This window comes from Erpetoichthys calabaricus, chromosome 4, assembly GCF_900747795.2.
Source record: "Erpetoichthys calabaricus chromosome 4, fErpCal1.3, whole genome shotgun sequence".
In the NCBI taxonomy this organism is placed as follows: domain Eukaryota; kingdom Metazoa; phylum Chordata; class Cladistia; order Polypteriformes; family Polypteridae; genus Erpetoichthys; species Erpetoichthys calabaricus.
Genome location: NC_041397.2, coordinates 160,119,962 through 160,143,961, shown reverse-complemented (window position 1 = coordinate 160,143,961; position 24,000 = coordinate 160,119,962). Strand labels below are relative to the sequence as shown.

The following is a 24,000-nucleotide window of genomic DNA, read 5'->3' as shown; positions in this document are numbered from 1 at the left end:
ACATCTGCAATAAGATGCTGCAGATGTTCTATCAAACAGTTGTGGCGAGCGCCCTCTTCTACGCAGTGGTGTGCTGGGGAGGCAGCATTAAGAGGAAAGACGCCTCACGCCTGGACAAACTGGTGAGGAAGGCAGGCTCTATTGTTGGCATGGAGCTGGACAGTTTAACATCTGTGGCAGAGCGAAGGGCGCTCAGCAGGCTCCTATCAATTATGGAGAATCCACTGCATCCACTAAATAATGTCATCTCCAGACAGAAGAGCAGCTTCAGCGACAGACTGCTGTCACTGTCCTGCTCCACTGACAGACTGAGGAGATCGTTCCTCCCCCAAACTATGCGACTCTTTAATTCCACCAGGGGGGGTAAACGTTAACATTTAACATTATACAAAGTTATTGTCTGTTTTTTTTTTTTCACCTGTATTATTATCATTCTTTAATTTAATATTATTTATTGTATCAGTATGCTGCTGCTGAAGAATGTGAATTTCCCATTGGGATTAATAAAGTATCTATCTATCTATCTATCTATCTATCTATCTATCTATCTATCTATCTATCTATCTATCTATCTATCTATCTATCTTTCATCTATCCACCTTCTGAACCCACATGTTTAGGGAGATGGAAGCAATCTAGGCAGAAATCAAACTTGAATAAAAGGCAAGTGCATCACCGTACACATTCACAAGAACATCTTAAATTTGATAAATGAGAGGTGACCATTCATTCCATCAACCTTTCCTGTTTAACTAATAGTGAAGATGTCCTAATATCTCATCCAGATACTTCTCATAATTTGTCAAGCTTTCTGCTTCAACTACATGGCTTAGTTATTTTGCTCTAGACTCTCATAACTATTTGCGTAAAAAGTGTTTTCTGGCTTCACTTTTAAATGTATTTCCTATTAATTGCCACTAGTGTCATCAAGTATGTGATTCACCATTAAGTTGAAAGAATTCTGCTAGATCTACTTCATCAATGCCTTTAAAAACCTGCTTTCATGCACTTAACCATAACACTCTCTTGTTAAGACAATAAAGACTAGCTAATTAACCTTGTATAAACATTTTTGGTGTGTGGAAAGTAAGTAGACTAACCAGACTAAATGTGCAAAAACTGCAAATGGTTAATTGATAGGCCAGGAATCAAACACCCATCTCTACAACTATGTAGCAGCAACACGAATCACAATTCCATTATGATGCTCACTATTTATTAATTTTCACCGTACTTTCAAATTAAACGTTTCTAGATAAGAAACAACTACATGTTCCTAAAACCAGAACAAAAAACCACTATAAGTAACAGTATAGTCTGTAAATAATGACACGTAGCAGTCACAGTGACACTAAGATTCACACCATCGAAGAGACGGTGATTTATTTTTCCAGTGGAGACTACAGGAACACAACCAGCCTTGACACAATTTGCATACACTCACTCACAAACAGAGTTAAAAAGCAAATTAAATTAATAATAATGTAATATATTAAATAAAATACAAATAACAAAAACAAATAAACAGCTAACACTCCCCACTCCTCTACAGCGATAACAAACAAAAATTTGGACATGAGTATTAGTAGGCTTTGTGCCCTAAGAACCAAGTTACCCTAACTATAATATAACATTTTAGTAATTATTTGCAGCTCTGATGCTAATCTTTCTGATCATAGAATAGGTCATAACAATAGCAATTGATGAGAAGAATTAATAATTAATTGCAGAATTACAGTATTTGTCTTAATTCTTCAGATATTATCAAAAATTCATCTTAGGGTTCCTCTAGAGTGCCTCTTTCTCTTGCATGATTTGGCTCAAAACTAATCATCACATTGTAATCTCATAACAAAAGAGATCCTACTCTGCTGGGCCCTTGAGCAAGGCCCTTAACCTGTAATTGCTCCAGGGGGCGCTGTACAATGGCTGACCCTGCGCTCTGACCCCAAGGGGTATGCGAAAAAAAAAAAACTAACAAACACTGTTGTAAGTCGCTCTGGATAAGAGCGTCTGCTAAATGATGTAAATGTAAATAACAGGCTTAAGTTTCAAGTTTGGTATTTTTCCATCCAGCTGTTTTAGCTCTAGACCGTCCTCATGAAACTGTGACACACAGACAGACACACACCCATCATCAAGATATCAATGTTTTCAGTATCAGCGGACCCTAAAACGTTGAGATCCGTCGAAGACCAGAAATTTTTTGACGAATCTAAAGCTTTCGCTCCTCCCCCCATAGATGACAGGTTATGATGGGGGAGGACACAAAGCAGTAACACGACTCAACAACAATGAATCAGAATGAAAAAGCATTAATGACCAAGTCCAAAGCATAGTCCAATATCGCAGAGGCATTATTGTCTAAAGAACTGAGTACTTTGAGCAGTTAGAAAACTGCAATATAAATGTAAAGAATTATTATTATTATTGGTATAACTGGTTCTTTATTTTTTTTTTTGTTTTAATTCAATAAACACATAAATATGTAAATTAATTCTTAAGAGTAGGTTTCTTTCTTTCTAAAAATGAACAAAGAAAAATTACTACGTTAGGCTTCAACAAAATAATTTCAAAATGCCTTAAGCACTTTCGAAAGAGTTTGGATTGAAATCCATTGCTGGGTAGAAAAGTAAAAACTTTCAAACACTAACACTGCAAATTAAGCATCCCCATAAACAAAAATGAGTCCTAACTTTTATAGGTATATTAGGTTCTGCTAATCTTATTAATACAGCCACTACAAAGCTGGTTCTCTTGGCTTAATTAAAAAAAAAAAAAAAAACTGCAGAGTTGTGCAGAATTCATATTCTATAACCAAGTGTTCCAAGTATCAATCACAACAGATGAATTCAATTTAATTCAGTTTATTTTGGTATAGCACTCTTCACTGAGTGCAGGAGTAGGATGTTCTAAAAAGTATCCAGGTAAAATGCAAGTGTAGGTTTTACCAATTGCTAAATACAAAATTAGTACTCAAAAAATTTGTTTAAACATACTGGAAAACATAGCAGCTGGAAAGTGAACAACAATTTGAAACCAACAATATCTGCTCATTAACTAAATGTTGAACTGTGGATGTGTAAACCATGTATTTACTTGGTCTCCCTATAATTAAGGAGAGACAGAATGAGAGAGTGTGAAAGAGAGAGAACATAAATCAGTTTAAAGCATTGCATCCTATAACAATACGATGTTTTCATCTCTTTGCTCTTTATATTCTTCGCATCATTCAACATCTTTTCCCACTACTACAAACAGGAACTATTCTATTGTAGTTTAATTCCTGTTGTGAGGAATGGCCAACATCTTTACCCAGCTAGGATGCCTCCTTAAAGGAAGGACGGGGGAGATGGCTTTTGAAGGGCGCTATCTTTCCTGATCTACTACTTGGCAGCTCCATTGGACTGCAACGGACTCCTGCAGGGCTGTATGGGAATTACTATTTGTCTGCACAGCCCTGTTGGGTTTCGTGGATGTTGCCAGGGAGAGTTACAAATCCCTACCTTGGGCTTCAGCCACACTTGGGAGCAATTCGCGACCTCGCTAGCGAGCCACATGGAGTGTTCCCAGGTGCGGCTTAACACTAGAATCCCTGAAGCCTACAAACAAACTCATAATCCTGTGCCACCTTAACTTCCTTTGTACCTCACCATCAGCATCTTTTGTTTTGCAAATGTGTCGATCAGAACAAGCAGCAAGCAGCCTGCCAACCCCCCACCCCCCAACCAACGGAGCTGAAGTCAGTCTCAAACTACTCCCAGCTCAAGTCGCTTTATCGTGGTGTGAGGTGCCTAGAGTTGTATAGGGTAAATAATATATTGTTATTTGGAAAGAATGCATTTCATGTGTGCTCCTTGTCTACAATAATCTGTGTAAGTGTAAGAAGAAAGGAAATGCGAGGCAAGAAATGCTGAACACATATCTAAAGCACAAACTTTTTCCATGTTATACCAATAATGACTTGAAGTGTATACAGTGTGAAGATTTTAGTCCATATATCAAATAAACATGTAGGCTTTTATTCAAGAATATAACAAAATTTTTAAAAAGTCATTCAATTTACATGTTGCTCTCAATGAGTTATAAACCCAAGCTGAAATGTCAATTGACAAAAATGTATTCTTCGATGGCGCAGAGGTAAGACTCGAGTCTGGGCACTCTGCATTTTTGAGTAGTGAGCTGCTATTATTATTATTATAGTTCCATTTTACTTAAGGTTCTAAGCAGAGTTGTGTTGCGGTGCAGCAGTCTGTTAGCGAGTGAAAGTGCTGTGAAGAAGCTGTCTGTTGTTACGTTTCTGCCTTTGTCCAGAAACGGCTCCATAAGCTTTCTGACCACAGACTCGGAAAGTTTTTGCCCTGGGTAGTAACTCAAAACACAGCTCTCAACAAAACGTTGGCAGATGTTTGAAATTGCAGCAAATCTGTCGTTTCTCACACATTCTGCACGGGTGTCTTTGTTGTCAAAGTGCAAATACAGCATGATAGTCTAATAGCAGTCACGGGACATTGTATCTTTGATTGCCAGTACAAGAAATAGTTTTTTTTTTTTTTAATGTTATTGTAATCATTCCATACAAGTTTGATCAATTTTTTACAAAAAATAGGATTGAAAACAAATCAACTCCCACCCCGAGAAAGAGAGCATGGCCAACAGAGTAAAACTAAATACATTGATGAGTTTAATAGGCAGATAAAGATCCATGGAGATGAAAAAGAAATGGGAAGAGAATCTACTTCCTCAGTGCTTTAAGAGCTTATTCTAAAATATTACTGATTAGATCCTGCCAGGTTTTGAAAAAGTTCTGCACAGATCCTCTAGGTGAGAATTAGATTTTTGGAACTTAAAACATCCACGTATTCAAAGAGCGACCCTAGAAAGACCTAAGGCAGAAGGTGGCATGGCTCTACCCAATTTTCAGCAAACATACATGCGATACAAACCTGGACTCAAATAAATGAACATACACAGGCTTGGTGCACAATAGAAATAAAATCTTGCAGTACTTCTTTATATTCCCTGCTTTGTGCCCCTATTAATGCAAGTTATCGCCGATATACTAATAACCCAATTGTGCTTCACTCACTCAGAATATGGAACCAATGTAAAAAGCATTTTAAGATGGGGAATCTTTTATCTGTGGCACCTCTGCATGAGAACCACCTTTTTTCAATCATTGTCAACATATGAAGTTTTTAGTATCTGGAAAACATTTGGGAATAAATTACTTAGAGATCTTTATATAGACAACATCTTTGCATCCTATGAACAATTACATTCTAAATTTAACTTTCCACCAACACATTTCTTTCACTATCTTCAAATTAGAAACTTTGTTAAACAGAACCTGCCCGATTTTCCTCATCTCCCACCTTCCTCTATGCAGGAAAAAATATTCCTCAGTTTAGAGGACTCAGACAGCATTTCTGCAATATATAAAATTATTTTACAGTCCCTCCCTTTCAAAGATCCATGAGGACAATGGGAAAAGGATCTCTCACTCAACATATCAGAAAAGGAGTGAACGGTGGCAATACAGACAATTCACTCAAGCTCCATATGCGCAAAGCACACAATTATTCAACTCAAAATTATATATCGAGCACATCTGTCTCGCTTAAAACTGTCCAAAATGTTTCCAGGGCAAGATCCAACCTGCGAACACTGCAATCAAGTTCAAGCCTCACTGGGTCACATGTTTTGGGCCTGCATCAAATTAACATCATTCTGGACAAAAATTTTTAAGTGCTTTTCAGGCAGCCTTGGTGTCACAATCCCTTCTAACCCATTAACAGCTGTGTTTAGTGTTCTTCCAGATGGGCTTAAAGAGGAGAAGGACAAACAAACTGTGATTGCCTTTACTACACTATTGGCACGCAGACTTATTTTGCTAAACTGGAAGAATCCTAACTCTCTCTTTTAAATTAGTGGGTAATTGATGTTTTATATTATTTGAAATTGGAAAACATCAAAATCAACAAATAGTTCTGAGCAGGCATCAACCACAGCACCAACTGAGGTCATCGCTGCTCTTATGAAAAGAACAGAGATAAACAGCATCAACTCAGAGAGGGAGAGGCAAGTTCGTTGTACCACGTGAATGTCACTGACAGAATAAAATTGAATAATAAAAAAAGTGCTAACTTTTACAAGCAATCAAAATGTACACCAGGTGTTACAGACTCAAATCAAATGTATGTTTTTATTACATTATAGTAATAATAATAGCAGCTCACTAAAGATCGATAGATAAATCTTTATTGTCATTGTCACTTATACAAAGGAACAACGAAATTAAAGGTACTGTCAACTCAGTGTGAGGCATAAAAGTTAAAAAACAAGAAAAGGAATAGTAATAAAAGTACATTACAAATATATACAAATTACACTTGTCCTATATACAATTTGCACTGGTTAAATGTACAAATTGTACTAGTTGACTTAAGGTCTATAGACTCAAACCTGGAACCTTTTGGTTATATGGCAGCAGGTACTTACCTCTGCACCATCCAAGAATACATATCAATTTTCTGTCGATTGACATTTCAGCTTGGGTTTGTAACTCATTGACAGCAACATGTAAACTGAATGATTTTTTTTACTTTGGTTATATTTGGATATTTGGACTAAAGTCTTCACACCTTATACACTTCACGTTATTATTAGTATAACATGGAAAAAGTTTTTGCTTTAGGTATGTGTTCAGCATTTCTTGCCTTATATTTCCTGTCATCCTTTTACACAGATCACTGTAGACAATGAACACACATGAAATGCATGTGTTCCAAATAACAATATATTACTTACCCTATATAACTCCAGGCACCTCACAACCAGATAAAACAGACTTGAGCTTGGAGAACTTTTTGTCCAACTTGAGCTATGGCGGTGGGGGATAGCAGTCTGCTTGCTGCTTGTGCTGATCGACACATTTGGAAAACAAACGATGCTAATGGAGAGGTGTAAACGAGTTTATCTTGGCCTGGGATTACGACATTTTACGTAGGCTACAGGCACCTCACACCACGATAAAGAGACTTGAGCTGGGAGAAGTTTGCGACTGACTACAGTTCTGTCGGTTGAGATGGGGAAGGGGGGGTTACTCTGGTATTCTGGGGATGGGATAGCAGGCTGCTTGTACAAAACAAAAGATGCTGATGGAGAGGTGCGAAATAATTTAAGGTGACCTGGGATTAAGAAGGATTCTAGTGTTAAAAGGGAGCCAGCTGCCTCACAGAGATGAGCCAGAGTCAGGAGTAAGAGGGACGAACCTTGCCTGTGGAGGAGTTGAGACTGTACTGTGATTGGTGTTAGTGGGAAACAACTAGAAAACATTTCCCACGTAACAAAAGCCTTCTACTTTGTGGTACTTGTGTCTGTCATGTCAGGTGTTTGGGTGGCTGGCGTGCCCCCCTTGTGGTCCACACTGTTTATTGTTATTGTAATCCAGAACTCAAGGTTTTACATATTTATTTTTCACTTGGTGTTAAATGTTTGATATTACAGATAAAATCAAATGCACCCATAAATGTGTATCTTGACACCAATCAATTAAGAATTTATCATCAGCACCTTTAATAATATTTCTTAACATTTATATAGTGCTTTTCACACTGCTTAAAGTACTCTGTTCTTTAGACAATCATTAGGCCAAGAAATCAACCCATGTCTCATGGGCTCAGCTTTTAAATCCCGGCTGAAGACTCACTACTTCAGTTTAGCATATCCTGACTAGAGCTGCTGATTAACTGGACAGACTGCATCTCTGTTGTTAGTCATTAGCACTAAAACATAAGTAACAAGATAGTCATAATTTGTTACTAACCCTCAACTATTCTGTTTCTCTTCTCTGTACTCAAATGTGGCAAATGTGTTTTGCCTGCCTAAGGTAAAGTCATCCCTGATGGAAGATCACAGGAATTGTGGGGTAGAGGGGTCCTTTCATTGGATTGGCTGGCCAAGCAATGTTTCAGCTGTGGAATGGCCAAATGGGGGAGGCAGCTTGATGGCTGAGGTCTCCAGGACTCTAAACAAATCCAAATAATATTATGTGATATCATCAACTGTTAAATTCTGCTCCGTACTTGTAAAATTTCGGTTTTAATACTGTATTGAGGATTTGTTCTATTCTGTGTATTGTATTGATCCCCTTCTTTTTGACACCCACTGCACGCCCAACCTACAGTACTGTGCAAATGTTTTAGGCAGGTGTGAAAAACTGCTGTAAACAAAGAATGCTTTCAAAAATGGAAGTGTTAATCATTTATTTTCATCAATCAACAAATGCAGTGAATTAACAAAAGAGAAATCTAAATCAAATCAATATTTGGTGTGACCACCCTTTGCCTTCAAAACAGCATCAATTCTTCTAGGTACACGTGCACACAGTTTTTGAAGGAACTCGGCTGGTAGGTTGTTCCAAACATCTTGGAGAACTAACCACAGATCTTCTGTGGATGTAGGCTTCCTCACATCCTTCTGTCTCTTCATGTAATCCCAGACACACTCGATGATATTGAGATCAGGGCTCTGTGGGGGCCATACCATCACTTCCAGGACTTCTTATTCTTCTTTACGCTGAAGATAGTTCTTAATGACTTTGGCAGTATGTGTGGGGTCGTTGTCCTGCTGCAGAATAAATTTGGGGCCAATCATACGCCTCCCTGATGGTATTGCATGATGGATAAGTATCTGCCTGTATTTCTCAGCACTGAGAACACCATTAATCCTGACCAAATATCCAATTCCATTTGCAGAAATGCAGCCCCAAACGTTTAAGGAACCTCCACCATGCTTCGCTGTTGCCTGCAGACACTCATTATTGTACTGCTCTCCAGCCTTTCGACGAACAAACTGCCTTCTGCTACAGCCAAATATTTCAAATTTTGACTCATCAGTCCAGAGCACCTGCTGCCATTTTTCTGCACCCAGTTCCTATGTTTTCGTGCATACTTGAGTCGCTTGGCCTTGTTTCCACGTCGGAGGTATGGCTTTTTGGCTGCAACTCTTCCATGAAGACCACTTCTGGCCAGACTTCTCCGGACAGTAGATGGGTGTACCTGAGTCCCACTGGTTTCTGCCAGTTCTGAGCTGATGGCACTGCTGGACATCTTCCGATTTCGAAGGGTAATAAGCTTGATGTGTCTTTCATCTGCTGCACTAAGTTTCCTTGGCCGACCACTGCGTCTACGATCCTCAACGTTGCCCGTTTCTTTGTGCTTCTTCAAAAGAGCTTGAACAGCACATCTTCAAACCCCAGTCTGCTTTGAAATCTTTGTCTGGGAGAGACCTTGCTTATGCAGTATAACTACCTTGTGTCTTGTTGCTGTGCTCAATCTTGCCATGACATGAAACTGTCTTCCACAACCTCTCCTTGGTAGCAGAGTTTGGATGTTCCTCACCCAGCTTTAAGCCTCCTACACAGCTGTTTCTGTTTCAGTCAATGACTGTGTTTCAACCTACGTGTGACATTGATGATCATTAGCACATGTTTGGTATAATTGGTTGATCATACACCTGACTATAATCCTACAAAATCCTTGACTTTGTGCAAGTGTACCTATTAGAATTAATGCTGGTTTGAAGGCAAAAGGTAGTAACACCAAATATTGATTTGATTTAGATTTTTCTTTTGTTCGCTCACTTTGCATTTTGTAAATTGATAACAATAAACAATCATTATTTATATTTCTGAAAGCATTCGTTTACAGCATTTTTTTCACACCTGCCTAAAACTTTTGCACAGTACTGTACCTGGAAAGGGGTCTCTTTTTGAACTGCCTTTCCCAAGGTTTCTTCCATTTTTCCCTAAAAGGGTTTTTTTGGGAGTTTTTCCTTGTCTTTTTAGAGAGTCAAGGCTTGGGGGCTGTCAAGAGGCAGGGCCTGTTAAAGCCCGTTGCAACACTTCTTGTGTGATTTTGGGCTATACAAAAATAAATTGTGTTGTGTTGTATTGTATTGTATGTCTTTGATATTGAAATGCTCCACATTAGCTTATACTTTTTGGTAAAATAAATACGCACAAAAGATGACGACCATATTTATAAATACAACTTTCAGGAATTTAGCAAAATACTACAAGATATTAAAAAAAAAAAAAAGTCCTGTAACATTTAATTCAGCTAAACAACAATATTTAGGAATATCAAACACAGAAGTGCTAGTTTTCATCTGAGACTTTACTGTTCAATGAAAATTGTAAATGCGTACTTGATCTTTGTCAGAAGCAATTCTTGGGTAAAATGCATATAAAATAATTTGGTCATACTAAAATGTAAAATAATACTGAAAATGGTCATATGAAAACATTAGCTTTGCAAATGTAGTAGATCTTAAAGCATCAATTTATATAATTACTTTCTTTAAGGGAATTCTATTTTTGCTTGGTTAAAGACTCCTTAAAAATGATAAAGTCCTTCAATTATGCAACAACAGCTTATCAATTTTCATCACTTTGTCAAAATATTGCAGCGTATTGCCACTTTTCTTTTTAATTTTAAGAACTTTCAGGTTTATGAAAAGACATACTTGATTGTCACTCTAACATTTATCTCTGATATATAGAAAGTGTGAAAAACATTGCAGTTACAGTGCAAATACAGTGCTTCATACTGTAGAACTGTAGACAGTATGCTTCCATATACAAGAGACTATACTTTGGAAAGCATTGATTTTTTCTGATACTTTAATCACATTCTAAGTCAACTATACACAATATTTTATCTCAATGGTATTTTGACAAAAAAAAAATACATTAATTTTTTTAATCAATGTTAAAACTAAATTTTCTATTACGAAGATAATCGCTATATTGATTGAAAATTCAAATAAAAAAAAAAAGAATAAAGGTCAATAGATACCTGAGGTAAGATATGACGATACTGTGGAAAGTTCAACAGAGTTTGATGCATTTTGTCCTTATCCAGTAAAGTCAGAATCTGATCTGTACTAGGTTGCTGCCAAATGGACTTCCCCAAGCTCTTCCTTGCTTTCTGAAACTCAACTGCGGCTGGACCCCAAAGTAAAACTCTAATTAAGAAGACAACATTAGAAAGAATAATCACATGAAAAAATAAAAAAGTCTATAAATTGTTGTAAATGAGTGAGAGAGAAATCTTTATATTTTAATAGAAATATTTCAAATTAGCAGACATATCACACACAATGTATACATACAGAGTATTTAATACCTTTTTGATTTCCACTATTATTGCAGATGTTTGACAATGAAGGTTTTCAAGCAAAAATATACTGTATATTTGACAAACAACACCTGACTCCATGAGTTAAAGGAGTCCTGAAAGGAAGAATGGGCCAAAATTCTTTCATAAGAGTGTGAAAAGCTAATATTGAACAAGGAAGTTCCAAGAACTGTTACGTAAATCTGATTACCTATAAAAGTTTACCTATAAAAAATTAATTTTACCAAACTAATTATATCGAAGAGTAAAAATGTTCATTTCTACTCACCCAAATTCTGCTAGACTAACACCATTCTGTTCGTAACAACGAAGCAAAAGTAGCAATTTCTGGTCTGAAATAAAATGTGAAAAATACTGTTTCTGCATCATTTTAAATATATCAAAATCATTTGATATATATCAAAAAATCATTTGTGCACTATTTATACTTACCTTGTCTACTTAAACTTGCTCCATAAGCTCCCAGAATAACAGCAATGTGACTCATCTCACAGACATGACCACACCTCCTTACGACAGTTAGCAAGATGTCTATGATTGACTCTAATTCATGACAAAGAGAAGTACCAAAATAAAAAATCATTAACATTGTATTCTGAAACCTGCTTAATCAAATTCAAAGCTATGGGGGGAGGAGCCTGCTTTGGGACTATGCGCAAACTCTACATGAACAATGACTGATTGAGAGATTTAAACCTGGGATACTGGATCTGCGAAAGGACCGCACCAACCACTGCATCACTATGCCACACATTTCTAATAAATACTGTCACAAAAATTGGAAAGACCTAAAACTGAACTAGTTCGAGGCATAATTTGACTGCAAGTCTTCACAGCCAATGTTTGGTGGCGAAGTGCCTATTCATCTGTTGCTATGTGGGGGGAACCTAACTCAGGATCATTCCTAACATGTGGCTTGGCTACAGTGTACCTGTTAAGAAGAAAGGGAGAGTCCTAGTGAGATAATTAAAACTTACAGGAGTAAATGGTGTTTGAATGGTTATCCATCTAAAACACAGATACAGGGTAGGATTCAAAAGTAATGAGCCTTTGTTCAAAAAGACAAATTTATTGAGCAAATCGGTACAACTAATTAATAGTCTTCAAAATAGGCACCTCCTGCATCAATACACTTTTTTAGGCGGCTTTTCCATGACTCGAAAGCGTCCACGTAGGCCTGTTCCGGGATGGCTGCAAGGGCTGCCCTGACATTTGCTTGGATGTCCTCGATCAAGTCGAAGCGTTTTCCTTTCAGCGCTGATTTTAAGCGCAGAAACAAGAAGAAGTCAGAAGGCGACACGTCCGGACTGTAGGGAGGCTGGGGGACCACCGGAACGTTCACCCGGGCCAGGTAGGTGCTCATGATGAAGGCGGTGTGGCTGGGCGCGTTATCGTGGTGAAGCTTCCACCTGTCCTTGATGTCCCTTTGCTTGCGCGCGATGCTTCTTTTCAATGAGCATGGTCTTCGTCTTCAACGCGTACCGTTGCTCTAACGAACTTTCCATTCCGCTGTGTAACGCACTACCGCACAGGGGTTCCCGTCAAGGCCGATCCTACCGCTTCGAGCTCCGTTGCGTTGTGAAGCCAACACCCACCGTCGCCATCGTTGGCAAGTGGGGCGCGCGGCGAGGTACGTTCGTGTCAGAACAAAATGAGGCTCATTACTTTTGAATCCTACCCTGTAGTACATATACAACTAGATGTGAACATCTACTAATATTATTGTCTCTAATGTTCAGTTATTTAAAATTACTGACAATAGCTCATTTAAATTATTGATGTTACTGTTTACATAAATAATTTAAAGAAAGGCATACAGGATTCTGTGTTGCTTAACACAAGGCTTTGTTTCACTTTTCATTTACATTTAAAAAATTACAACAGAAAATAAAGGGTTTTTCTGCACCTTCAATAGTCTTGCCTCAAGTAACAAAGAATCAAAGCAAAACACAGAACTGTCACTTTACAGCAAAGTTAGGAAAGACAAAATGATATCTAACCAAAAAAAAAAATTTCTCTGGCACAGACAAACAAATAACAATGTAAAGATAGATGAATCTGTGAAAGTTCCCTATTTTGATATTGAGAGCGTTTTAGTGTTGGACTGTTTCACTCTTTAAGGTGCAACAAGCAAGGTGATTGATTTCTTTTATAAATCAATATTACACTTAAACCCTTTAAAGTTACTGTGATTTTATCAGTTCCAGGAGGGAGGCCAAATGTTTGTGAAAATGACCCACATTCATTTCTGCAAGTTTTAACAGCTTAGTTGGACTTATTATTATCAAACCCTTCAGTCTGAAAATGTTCGTGAACTTTTGTGTCTAGACCTCTTATCTAAGTGACTACTGTTATTACCTGCTAAAACCAGAAATTTTAAAAGTATGGAGATATTTTAGGGAAGGATTACAGACCAGGCTTATAAAGAGTAACAAACAGTTAAAAACCACTTATCCATGTATCTATCTATTCTTCTTCACAAAGATACATTACTGCCCTTTTACTTAGACAAATTAGGTCTTTAACACAAAAATCCCTGAAACCTGCAGAAATATTCATAATGCCAGACCACCTTAATTTTATTCGCAGCTGCTCATCACAGAGTTAATTGTGCACTGATATTGCATTTGTGTTGCAAATATATCAATCGGCTGCAGGCAGGTAACCTGCTATCCCATCCCCCACCAAGGCAGCTGAAGTCAGACACAAAATACTCACAACTGAAGTCTGTTTATCTGGAAGTGAGGTGTCTAGAATTGTACACAAAAAATATATCGTTATTTGAAATGCATACATTTCAGGTGTGTTTTCCGTGTCTAAAACGATCTGTGTAAATATAGGATGACAAGAAATTTTGAACTTAAAACTAAAACAGAAATTTTTTTCATGATATAGTTAGTGCTGGGCGTTATACCAATTCATACCGAAAACTGTTTTTTATTTTTTTTATGATATGGATTTTTCTTATACCTCAACACCGGTTTAAATTGCCTAAACGATGTTCAGAACGTGGCGCAGCGGGAAACTGTTCAAGTGGGAACTTTTTTCACTGCTACACCGCTAAACACAGATTTGTTGCGCGGGGGCTCTTTTTCACTGCTACACCACTAAATAGGTAGTGGTAGTGTAGGTATTGCACGGTGAAAATGGATAGAGAACATTCCGAAACTGAAGCTGACGATAAAGTTGAACATGATGACACAGAAGAACTTTTGCCAAAAAAAAGGAGTCATGTCCGTTGCCTGGAGATACTTTCGTTTTAAAAGGTCGGATGTGGACCATTATGTTCAAATGTGTAAATACTGTTTCTATACTACTGGATAATACTGCAAGCCAAGTTGTACTTGTTTTATCTGTTTTCAATACAGTGTAATGTACCTGGGTACTGTGTAATAATGTGACGACATGTTGACTTTATTCTCGACATTTCCACTTTAATCTTGACGCTTATGACGAGAATAAAGTCGACATGTTGACTTTATTCTCGCAGTTTATGTCAAGATTAAAGTCAACATGTTGACTTTATTCTTGTAATTTGTCATTAAAGTAGAACATCGTAAACTATACTTCATCGTAAAATGAATATTTAATTTACTAGATTTTCTCAAACCCCGTCAAAAGTTATATAGCAACTTAAATGCTTTGTGTTAAGTGTTCCCCGAGCTTCTTAAACTGACTTCCTTTTGCACTAAGAGGAGGCGCCGGCAGCGATCGCCGCACAGAATACATTCACTTCATGAACATTTCTGGTCTCTGAACATTTAGAATGCTAAGATAAATGCTTGATATAATTTTCATGGTGAAATGCATTAAAGCATGCATTAATCATATGGGGGCATGGAGGTTGCACTGCTGCCTCGCAGCAAGGGTGTCTCGGGTGTACCCTGCCTTGCATTTGCATGTGTTTCTGGTGGGTTTACTCGGCGTGCTTCAGTTTCCTTTTAAAGTCATGTAGGATGTGGGGTTTTGTTATGCTATATTGACCCTGCTAGTGTATGTTTTGCTCGTATTCATCCTGCGATGTGCTGGTGACTCATTCAGGGATGGGCGCAACCCTGAATGGATGGCATAATTAAACATTTATAACGAAGATATTTTTAAACTTCTGAACATTCCGGGCGTTAAGTTTATAACTAGTTTTAATTTCACAAAGACGTTTATCGTGTGGTGATTGGTTATGTGGAGAAAGAAAAAGGAAGGATAGGAACTGGGGTTTTGGTATGTCAGATAGAGACAGCATGCATGCAATAAAGAAAGCCCGCTCAGAAGAACATGCATTGAATTCTGTGTTCGTGTCTCCGACCAGCAGATCACAAACCCAACATTTACACAATATTTGCGATACCCATTCATACATCCAGTTTTTTGGAGCCTCGTCACACCTGCCATAAAGTTCTCTACACTGAACATACACCTGGGGACCCCTTACTGCGAGGGAGCAGCACTACCGCCTCATTACCATGCATGTTTAATACCTGCTTTAATACATTTCATCATGAAAATGATATCAAGTATTTATCTTAGCATTCTAAATTTTCAGAAAGCTGGAATATCATGAAGTGAATGGATTCTGTGCGGTGATCGCTGTCTCCTCTTAGTGCGGAGGAAGTCAGTTTAACACTAGAATTACCAGAGCCTACGAAAAAACTCGTAAATCCGTCCCACCTTAAATCGCGTCTTAAATCCGTTTGCACCTCTCCGCCAGAGTCCTTTGTCATCTAAATGTGCTGATAAAGCTACTAGCAGCCAGCTATTCCATCCCCCCACCGACTTAGAATGAACTTCTCTCCTAGCTCAAGCCTTGCCTTGATTTGATTACCTGGGATTGAAGTGGAGTTTTACAGTGGAAATAATTCTAGCGTTATTTGGAATACACGCATTTCATGTGTGTTCCATTTCTATAGTTGGCTGTGCAAACACATTTTTAAAACAGAAACGTTTTTCATATTCTAATAGTAAATGACAAAATGTAGGCATAAACTATATAACGTATGAAGCCTGAAGTCCATATATCAAAGAAATACTTTCACAAAAGGTACAAATAAAAGAACACGTGCGCCTTCATTCAAAAAAAAAAAAAAAAAAAAAAGCCGCGTTAGCATGCCACATTGACTCTCTTACTACAACCGCCGCGGTGGTGTAATGGTATCAGCCCCTAACTGGGAATCAGAGGGTGGCGAGTTCGATCCCGCACGGCTCCACTTCGAGAAATTAACTGCTCTTATTCTTACAATTTTAGAATAACAATATAAATTTGATTTCAGTCTGTAACAGGCGGTGTAACTTATGATACTGGTAAAGGTTAGCTTTTCTTTTTTTTTTTTTAATTCACTTTTCATTCTCGCAGTCGCATTCAGAATCAATCCATACAACCCCATCTGACACAGCTGGTTTCACATAAATAAAAGTGCACTTTTATTCAAGACTATAACCGAAGAATAAAGAAAGCAAGTTACAGTTGGTGGTTGATACGACAGCTTGCGTGGTGCAATGTTAAGAACTGCTGATTTCCGATCCGTGCTATATAAAATCATCACATTCAAATATTAACAGTTCCCACACACCCAAGGTCCGCCATTCCTACATTTACAACATGTGTACTTGTTGCAGTGTACACACCTCTCTGTGCTATGGTTCCTATTACAGTGAATGAGCACCTGACACTGTACTTTCTTCCCTGGGGGAAGCTGAGGTCTTAGAACGGAAGTTTGCTGACGCTGTATCATCTTTTCTTTTTCCATCGCCTTTTCCTGTAAGAAGCGACGACGAAGTTCCTCTGCAAGGTGAGCCATGAACACTCTTCTTTTCTCAGTGGACCCCGTGCATGCCTTATACAGTACGTGTGCGTTCATCGCTGCTAGGTCAAGATGTTGTACAACACAGCAACCGGCCACCTGCGTGTTCCTGTTCGCACTGAACAAGCACGCGCCTTCTGGTCCATGATGTCAACGCCACGCTGGGGAAAAAAGAAAGACAAATATATGTGACATTTTGAAGAAATCATTTTATCACCAGAATAGCACCAGAATACTTCGTCACACTAATATTTTTTTCATTAGCATACCTTCATGTGGTTGTAGTCTGTGACCGTGTTTGTTTTTCTTTTTTTTATCTTGCCCAATCTCCACATCATGGTGCATTGTGCTGAGAATGCAGACAGACTTCATCTTTTTGGGCACATACACTGTCAGCATGGCACTGGGAGATCTAAACACCAGCGTGGAGAATTGTTCGTGTACTGAACTGACTTTAGCTGCAGGTGGAAGTTCCCGTCGCACTTTATTCATGGTGCCAAGCAGAGCTGTATTGCGGTGCAGCAGTCTATTAGCCAGCGAAAGTGACGTGAAGAAGTTGTCTGTTGTTACGGTTCTGCCTTTGTCCAGAAATGGCTCCATAAGCTTTATGACCACAGACTCGGAAAGTCTTTCTCCCGTGGGACGACTGGGATCTTTTCCTAAATAAGGAGTGGCATTGCACATGTACTTTGTCTCCAAATCTGCCGCAATCCAAAAAGGCAGAACCGTAACAACAGACAACTTCTTCATGTCACTTTCGCTGGCTAATAGACTGCTGCACCGCAATACAGCTCTGCTTGGCACCATGAATAAAGTGCGACGGGAACTTCCACCTGCAGCTAAAGTCAGTTCAGTACACGAACAATTCTCCACGCTGGTGTTTAGATCTCCCAGTGCCATGCTGACAGTGCATGTGCCCAAAAAGATGAAGTCTGTCTGCATTCTCAGCACAATGCACCATGATGTGGAGATTGGGCAAGATAAAAAAAAAAAAACAAACACGGTCACAGACTACAACCACATGAAGGTATGCTAATGAAAAAAATATTAGTGTGACGAAGTATTCTGGTGCTCTTCTGGTGATAAAATGATTTCTTCAAAATGTCACATATATTTGTCTATCTTTTTTCCCTAGCGTGGCGTTGACATCATGGACCAGAAGGCGCGTGCTTGTTCAGTGCGCACAGGAACACGCAGGTGGCCGGTTGCTGTGTTGTACAACATCCTTGACCTAGCAGCGATGAACGCACACGTACTGTATAAGGCATGCACGGGGTCCGCTGAGAAAAGAAGAGTGTTCATGGCTCACCTTGCAGAGGAACTTCGTCGTCGCTTCTTACAGGAAAAGGCGATGGAAAAAGAAAACATGATACAGCGTCAACAAACTTCCGTTCTAAGACCTCAGCTTCCCCCAGGGAAGAAAGTACAGTATCAGGTACTCATTCACTGTAATAGGAACCATAGCACAGAGAGGTGTGTACACTGCAACAAGTACACGTTGTAAATGTAGGAATGGCGGACCTTGGGTGTGTGGGAACTGTTAATATTTGAATGTGATGATTTTATATAGCACGGATCGGAAATCAGCAGTTCTTAACATTGCACCACGCAAGCTGTTGTATCAACCACCAACTGTAACTTGCTTTCTTTATTCTTCGGTTATAGTCTTGAATAAAAGTGCACTTTTATTTATGTGAAACCAGCTGTGTCAGATGGGGTTGTATGGATTGATTCTGAATGTGACTGCTAGAATGAAAAGTGAATTAAAAAAAAAAAAAAAAAAAAGCTAACCTTTACCAGTATCATAAGTTACACCGCCTGTTACAGACTGAAATCAAATTTATATTGTTATTCTAAAATTGTAAGAATAAGAGCAGTTAATTTCTCGAAGTGGAGCCGTGCGGGATCAAACTCGCCACCCTCTGATTCCCAGTTAGGAGCTGATACCATTACGCCACCGCGGCGGTTGTAGTAAGAGAGTCAATGTGGCATGCTAACGCGGCTTTTTTTTTTTTTTTTTTTTTTTTGAATGAAGGCGCACGTGTTCTTTTATTTGTACCTTTTGTGAAAGTGTTTCTTTGATATATGGACTTCAGGCTTCATACGTTATATAGTTTATGCCTACATTTTGTCATTTACTATTAGAATATGAAAAACGTTTCTGTTTTAAAAATGTGTTTGCACAGCCAACTATAGAAATGGAACACACATGAAATGCATGTATTCCAAATAACGCTAGAATTATTTCCACTGTAAAACTCCACTTCAATCCCAGGTAATCAAATCAAGGCAAGGCTTGAGCTAGGAGAGAAGTTCATTCTAAGTCGGTGGGAGGATGGAATAGCTGGCTGCTAGTAGCATTATCAGCACATTTAGATGACAAAGGACTCTGGCGGAGAGGTGCAAACGGATTTAAGACGCGATTTAAGGTGGGACGGATTTACGAGTTTTTTCGTAGGCTCTGGTAATTCTAGTGTTAAGAAGCGCAGTGATTAACAACTGGGTCGGGGAACACTTAACACAAAGCATTTAATGTGCAGTATTAATTTATGATGGGGTTTGACAAAATCTAGTAAATTAAACATTGATTTTAGGAAGAAGTTTAGTTTACGACATTCTACTTTAATTATGAAGTAAACTATGAGAATAAAGTGGAAATGTCGATTTTAATCTCGACATAAACGGCGAGAATAAAGTGGAAATGTTGACTTTATTCTAGACATATAGTTTGTTTTTTTCTTCCCTGTGTCCATTTTTTTTTTCTTCACCGTGGCCCTAATACGATTCCGTAGGGCTATACCACAAATAGCATTATAAATGCAAGTTGCAGTTTTATTATTTATGCATATAGCTTAGCTTGAAGCAAGGTCCATATTAATGCAGTTTGCCTAAATGATGGTTCAGTTGGTAAAGATGTCATCACCAAGTTGCACTTGTTTTATTTTATTTTAATTTGGTGAATACTGTGTAATGCACCTGGGCTTGAAGCCCTGAAATAATAGTGCAACTATCAGTAATAATACTATTATTTATTTTATTGATGTTATTTATTAGTTTAAATATTATGCAGTTTAATGATGATAAAGTTGTTTAAAAAGTCACTTTAACATGTCAGTGGACAGAGATTGTTAACATTAACAGAAAGTATAGTTGGTTTACAAAAAAAATTTACTATTTATTCCTTTTCTAAGGCATATTCAGTGCAATACAAGTTTTGACAAGCACTTCTAGATACTTTACTAAGTGGTTGAAAATATGTTGTCAAAATTACAGTTTAAGTTTTTGCAAAATTTGTTCAATAAAAAGGTTCTATATTTTGTCATGCAATGTGATTCCTTCTCTTCATTAGTGCCACCCCCTTGAAAACTATCACTTTATGGGGCCATGCAAACCTGTATTAATACTTGTGTGCACATTGAAATGTTTTTTTGTACGATGTACAATGCTCTTGACAGTGGAATAGGTTATTCTTAGCCAGTAATTGCAGTGGAAAATGTGGTTAACATCCACTCATGCATGGGGAAAAAAATACCGTTGAATACCGTGAAACCGAGATAATTTAGAAAAATACCGTGATATAGAATTTTGGTCATACCGCCCACCCCTAGTTATAGTTATACAGTAATCCCTCCTCCATCGCGGGGGTTGCGTTCCAGAGCCACCCGCGAAATAAGAAAATCCGCGAAGTACAAACCATATGTTTATATGGTTATTTTTATATTGTCATGCTTGGGTCACATATTTGCGCAAAAACACAGGAGGTTGTAGAGAGACAGGAACGTTATTCAAACACTGCAAACAAACATTTGTCTCTTTTTCAAAAGTTTAAACTGTGCTCCATGACAAGACAGAGATGACAGTTCCGTCTCACAATTAAAAGAATGCAAACATATCTTCCTCTTCAAAGGAGTGCGCGTCAGGAGCAGAGCATGTCAGAGAGATAGAGAAAAGCAAACAAATCAATAGGGCTGTTTGGCTTTTAAGTATGCGAAGCACCGCGGCACAAAGCTGTTGAAGGCGGCAGCTCACACCCCCTCCGTCAGGAAAAGACAAAGAGAGAGTTTGTTTTTCAATCAAAAATCAATACGTGCCCTTCGAGCTTTTAAGTATGCGAAGCACCATGCAGCATGTCGCTTCAGGAAGCAGCTGCACAGAAGGTAGCAACGTGAAGATAATCTTTCAGCATTTTTAGACGAGCGTCCGTATCATCTAGGTGTGCGAACAGCCCCCCTGCTCAATCCCCCTACGTCAGGATCAGAGAAAGTCAGCGCAAGAAAGAGAGAGAGAAAAGTAAGTTGGGTAGCTTCTCAGCCATCTGCCAATAGCGTCCCTTGTATGAAATCAACTGGGCAAACCAACTGAGGAAGCATGTACCAGAAATTAAAAGACCCATTGTCCGCTGAAATCCGCGAACCAGCAAAAAATCCGCGATATATATTTAAATATGCTTACATATAAAATCCGCGATGGAGTGAAGCCGCGAAAGGCGAAGCGCGATATAGCGAGGGATTACTGTAGTGACAAAATGTTGATGTGAAGTGTATAATGTGTGAAGACTGGAGTCCAAATATCAAATAGATACTGTCACAAAAGGTATAGCAAAACAAGCGTGCTTTTATTCAAGAATAAAACCAAAGAAAAATAAATTCTTCAATTTACATATTGCTGTCAATGTGTGAAAACAGAAACCCAAATATCAATCGATACGAAGTAAAGACATTTGCATGCATTTGTGTGCTTGCATTTTCACAGTGGAAACGTGGCACTCTCACAGATATCAGCTTTGCTGGTGCAGGGGTAAGAACTGCTGTTTTGTAATCAAGACATTGCCAGTTTGATCCCAGATCCTTCTTGCATTTAGCGCTTTGAGTGGTGGGCTGCTATTATTGTTACTGTTATATAATAAAAACATACATTTGACTTGGGTCTCTAACAAACCAACAAAACAAGTGTGCTTTTATTCAAAAATCAATACTATCAAAATGAATATCCTTCCAAAGCTTCATTTTCTATTTCTGAGCATCTCTATATACATTAATAAATCATTCTTTAAGAAACCTGACTCTATTATAATCTCATTTAACAGGATTTTGAGATGTCCGTGTATTGAAAAGGTGACTCTAAAAGGACCTAAAGCAGAAGGTAGCATGGCACTATGAAGACTTGGAAATTGACAGAAATTGATGAATTTACACAAGCCTGGTCTGCAATGGAAATACTGTAAAATCTTGTTGTACTTTTTTATATGCCTTGCTTTGTGCTCCAGTAAATGCTAATTATTGTCATTATACCAAAAATCCAATTGTCCAACAATTAATCAGAGTATGGAACTAATGCAGGATGCACTTCAAGGCAGAGAAGCATTTATTTGTTGCTCCTCCACATGATAATCACCCTTTTCAACCCTCTCAAGCCTACACTGTATTTCATCTTTGGAAAAATATCTGGTATTAAAACTGTATTAGAACTGTTTATAGATAAATGTTTTGGCATCTTATGAGCAATTACACTTCCAACTTTACTTCCCAGAACCACAATTTTTCCACTATTTTCAAATTAGAAATTTACTAAAAGAGACCTACCCATCTTCCACACCTCCAACCCAATTCTATTCCAAAACAAATACTGATAAGTCCTGAAGACTCAGGCAGCATCTCAACAATACATAAAAAACATCTCAAAGAATACTCCTTTCAAAGACCCTAGGATATGGCGGGAAAAGGATCTTTATATGAACATCTCAGAAAAGGAGTTTAGGTCAGCCATGCATGTAATATATTCTATCCCTGTGTGTGCAAAGCATTCACTGAATTTAAAATCTTTCACAGATCACATTTATCTCATTTCACTAATGTGAAATTTATAAGCTGTTGATAATACTCGCCTATTTTGTTTCTCTTCTCAATACTCATATGTGGCACTTGGTGCCACTGCTCTACTGCAAACTTGTTTGCCTGGGTATAGAAAAGTGATCTCTGATAAAGCACTGGAATCATTGGGTAGAAGGGTCCTTTCATCAGATTTGCCAGCCTAGCACTGATTCAGCTGTGGAATGTCTATGGAGGGTCAGGTTGGTGGACAGCTTCTTGGCCAAGGTCTCCAGGAGACTGAGAAAGTCTGCATCCCCATAAAGTAGAGGGAGATCATTTTGTACCAACATGATGGAACTCTATGAGGAACCAACAAAAGGATACAATCAAAGTGGAACAAATGATATTATTTATCTAGACTTTCAGAAAGCATTTGATAAGGTGCCACATGAGAGGTTGGAATCAAACTAAAAATAAGTGGGAGTTCAGGGTGTGGTGTGTAGACAGGTGCAGAACTGGCAGAACTGGCTCGGACACAGGAAATGGAGGGTTATGGTGTGAGGAACCCTATCATAATTGGCAGAGTGGTTAAGAGTGGTGTTCCTCAGGGGCTATATTGTATATATATATATATATATATATACACATACAATATAGCAGGCTCATTCCTTACAGCATACATACAAAAGTTAGGCAGGTTTCATTTCGAAATTCTACGCGTAGTGGTCATAACTGGAACCTCTTTTTTGTCCATATACTGTAATAGACTGCAGCTCGATGGCTGTGGGAGGCGGAGTTGCGTATCGCGTCATCACACCTCCCACATAATCACGTGAACTGACTGTGAACGCAGTACGTAGAAAACAAGGAAGAGCCCCAAAGAGCGCTGAAGAAAACATTCATTACACAATTGAGAAGGCAGCGAAACAATAAGAAGCGAGCGAGTGACGCATACAAGCATATTCATAAGTGCAGCTACTGCGGAAACAAAGCACGGTGTAAACTGTACGTTTAAATTAAGTTTATAGAAACGCTCCCGCTGCCGTTTGCAATACCATATTCGCGACATACAAGTTTAATGAGAAGACACGAGGTATAAACGAGACTTTGGATCACTTTGTAACGGAGTTAAAATTGCTGTTGCAAGAAACTTTTAAGTGATGGGTCTTAGCTAACAATAAATAAAGCCGT

The 24,000-nt window shown here is 38.4% G+C and overlaps 1 protein-coding gene across 2 annotated transcripts in view; it reads right to left on the bottom strand.

Moving 5' to 3' along the window:
* Window positions 1–24,000, bottom strand: part of urb1 (URB1 ribosome biogenesis homolog) — a 427,266-nt gene that overhangs the window by 73,079 nt on the left and 330,187 nt on the right. For both annotated transcript variants that reach the window (XM_051925732.1, XM_051925734.1), the window contains 3 exons: window positions 11,637–11,747; window positions 11,473–11,536; window positions 10,863–11,031 (listed from right to left, as the gene is read on the bottom strand). In XM_051925732.1, coding sequence (XP_051781692.1) covers window positions 10,863–11,031; window positions 11,473–11,536; window positions 11,637–11,747 — 344 coding nt within the window. The remainder of the gene's footprint in view (window positions 1–10,862; window positions 11,032–11,472; window positions 11,537–11,636; window positions 11,748–24,000) is intronic.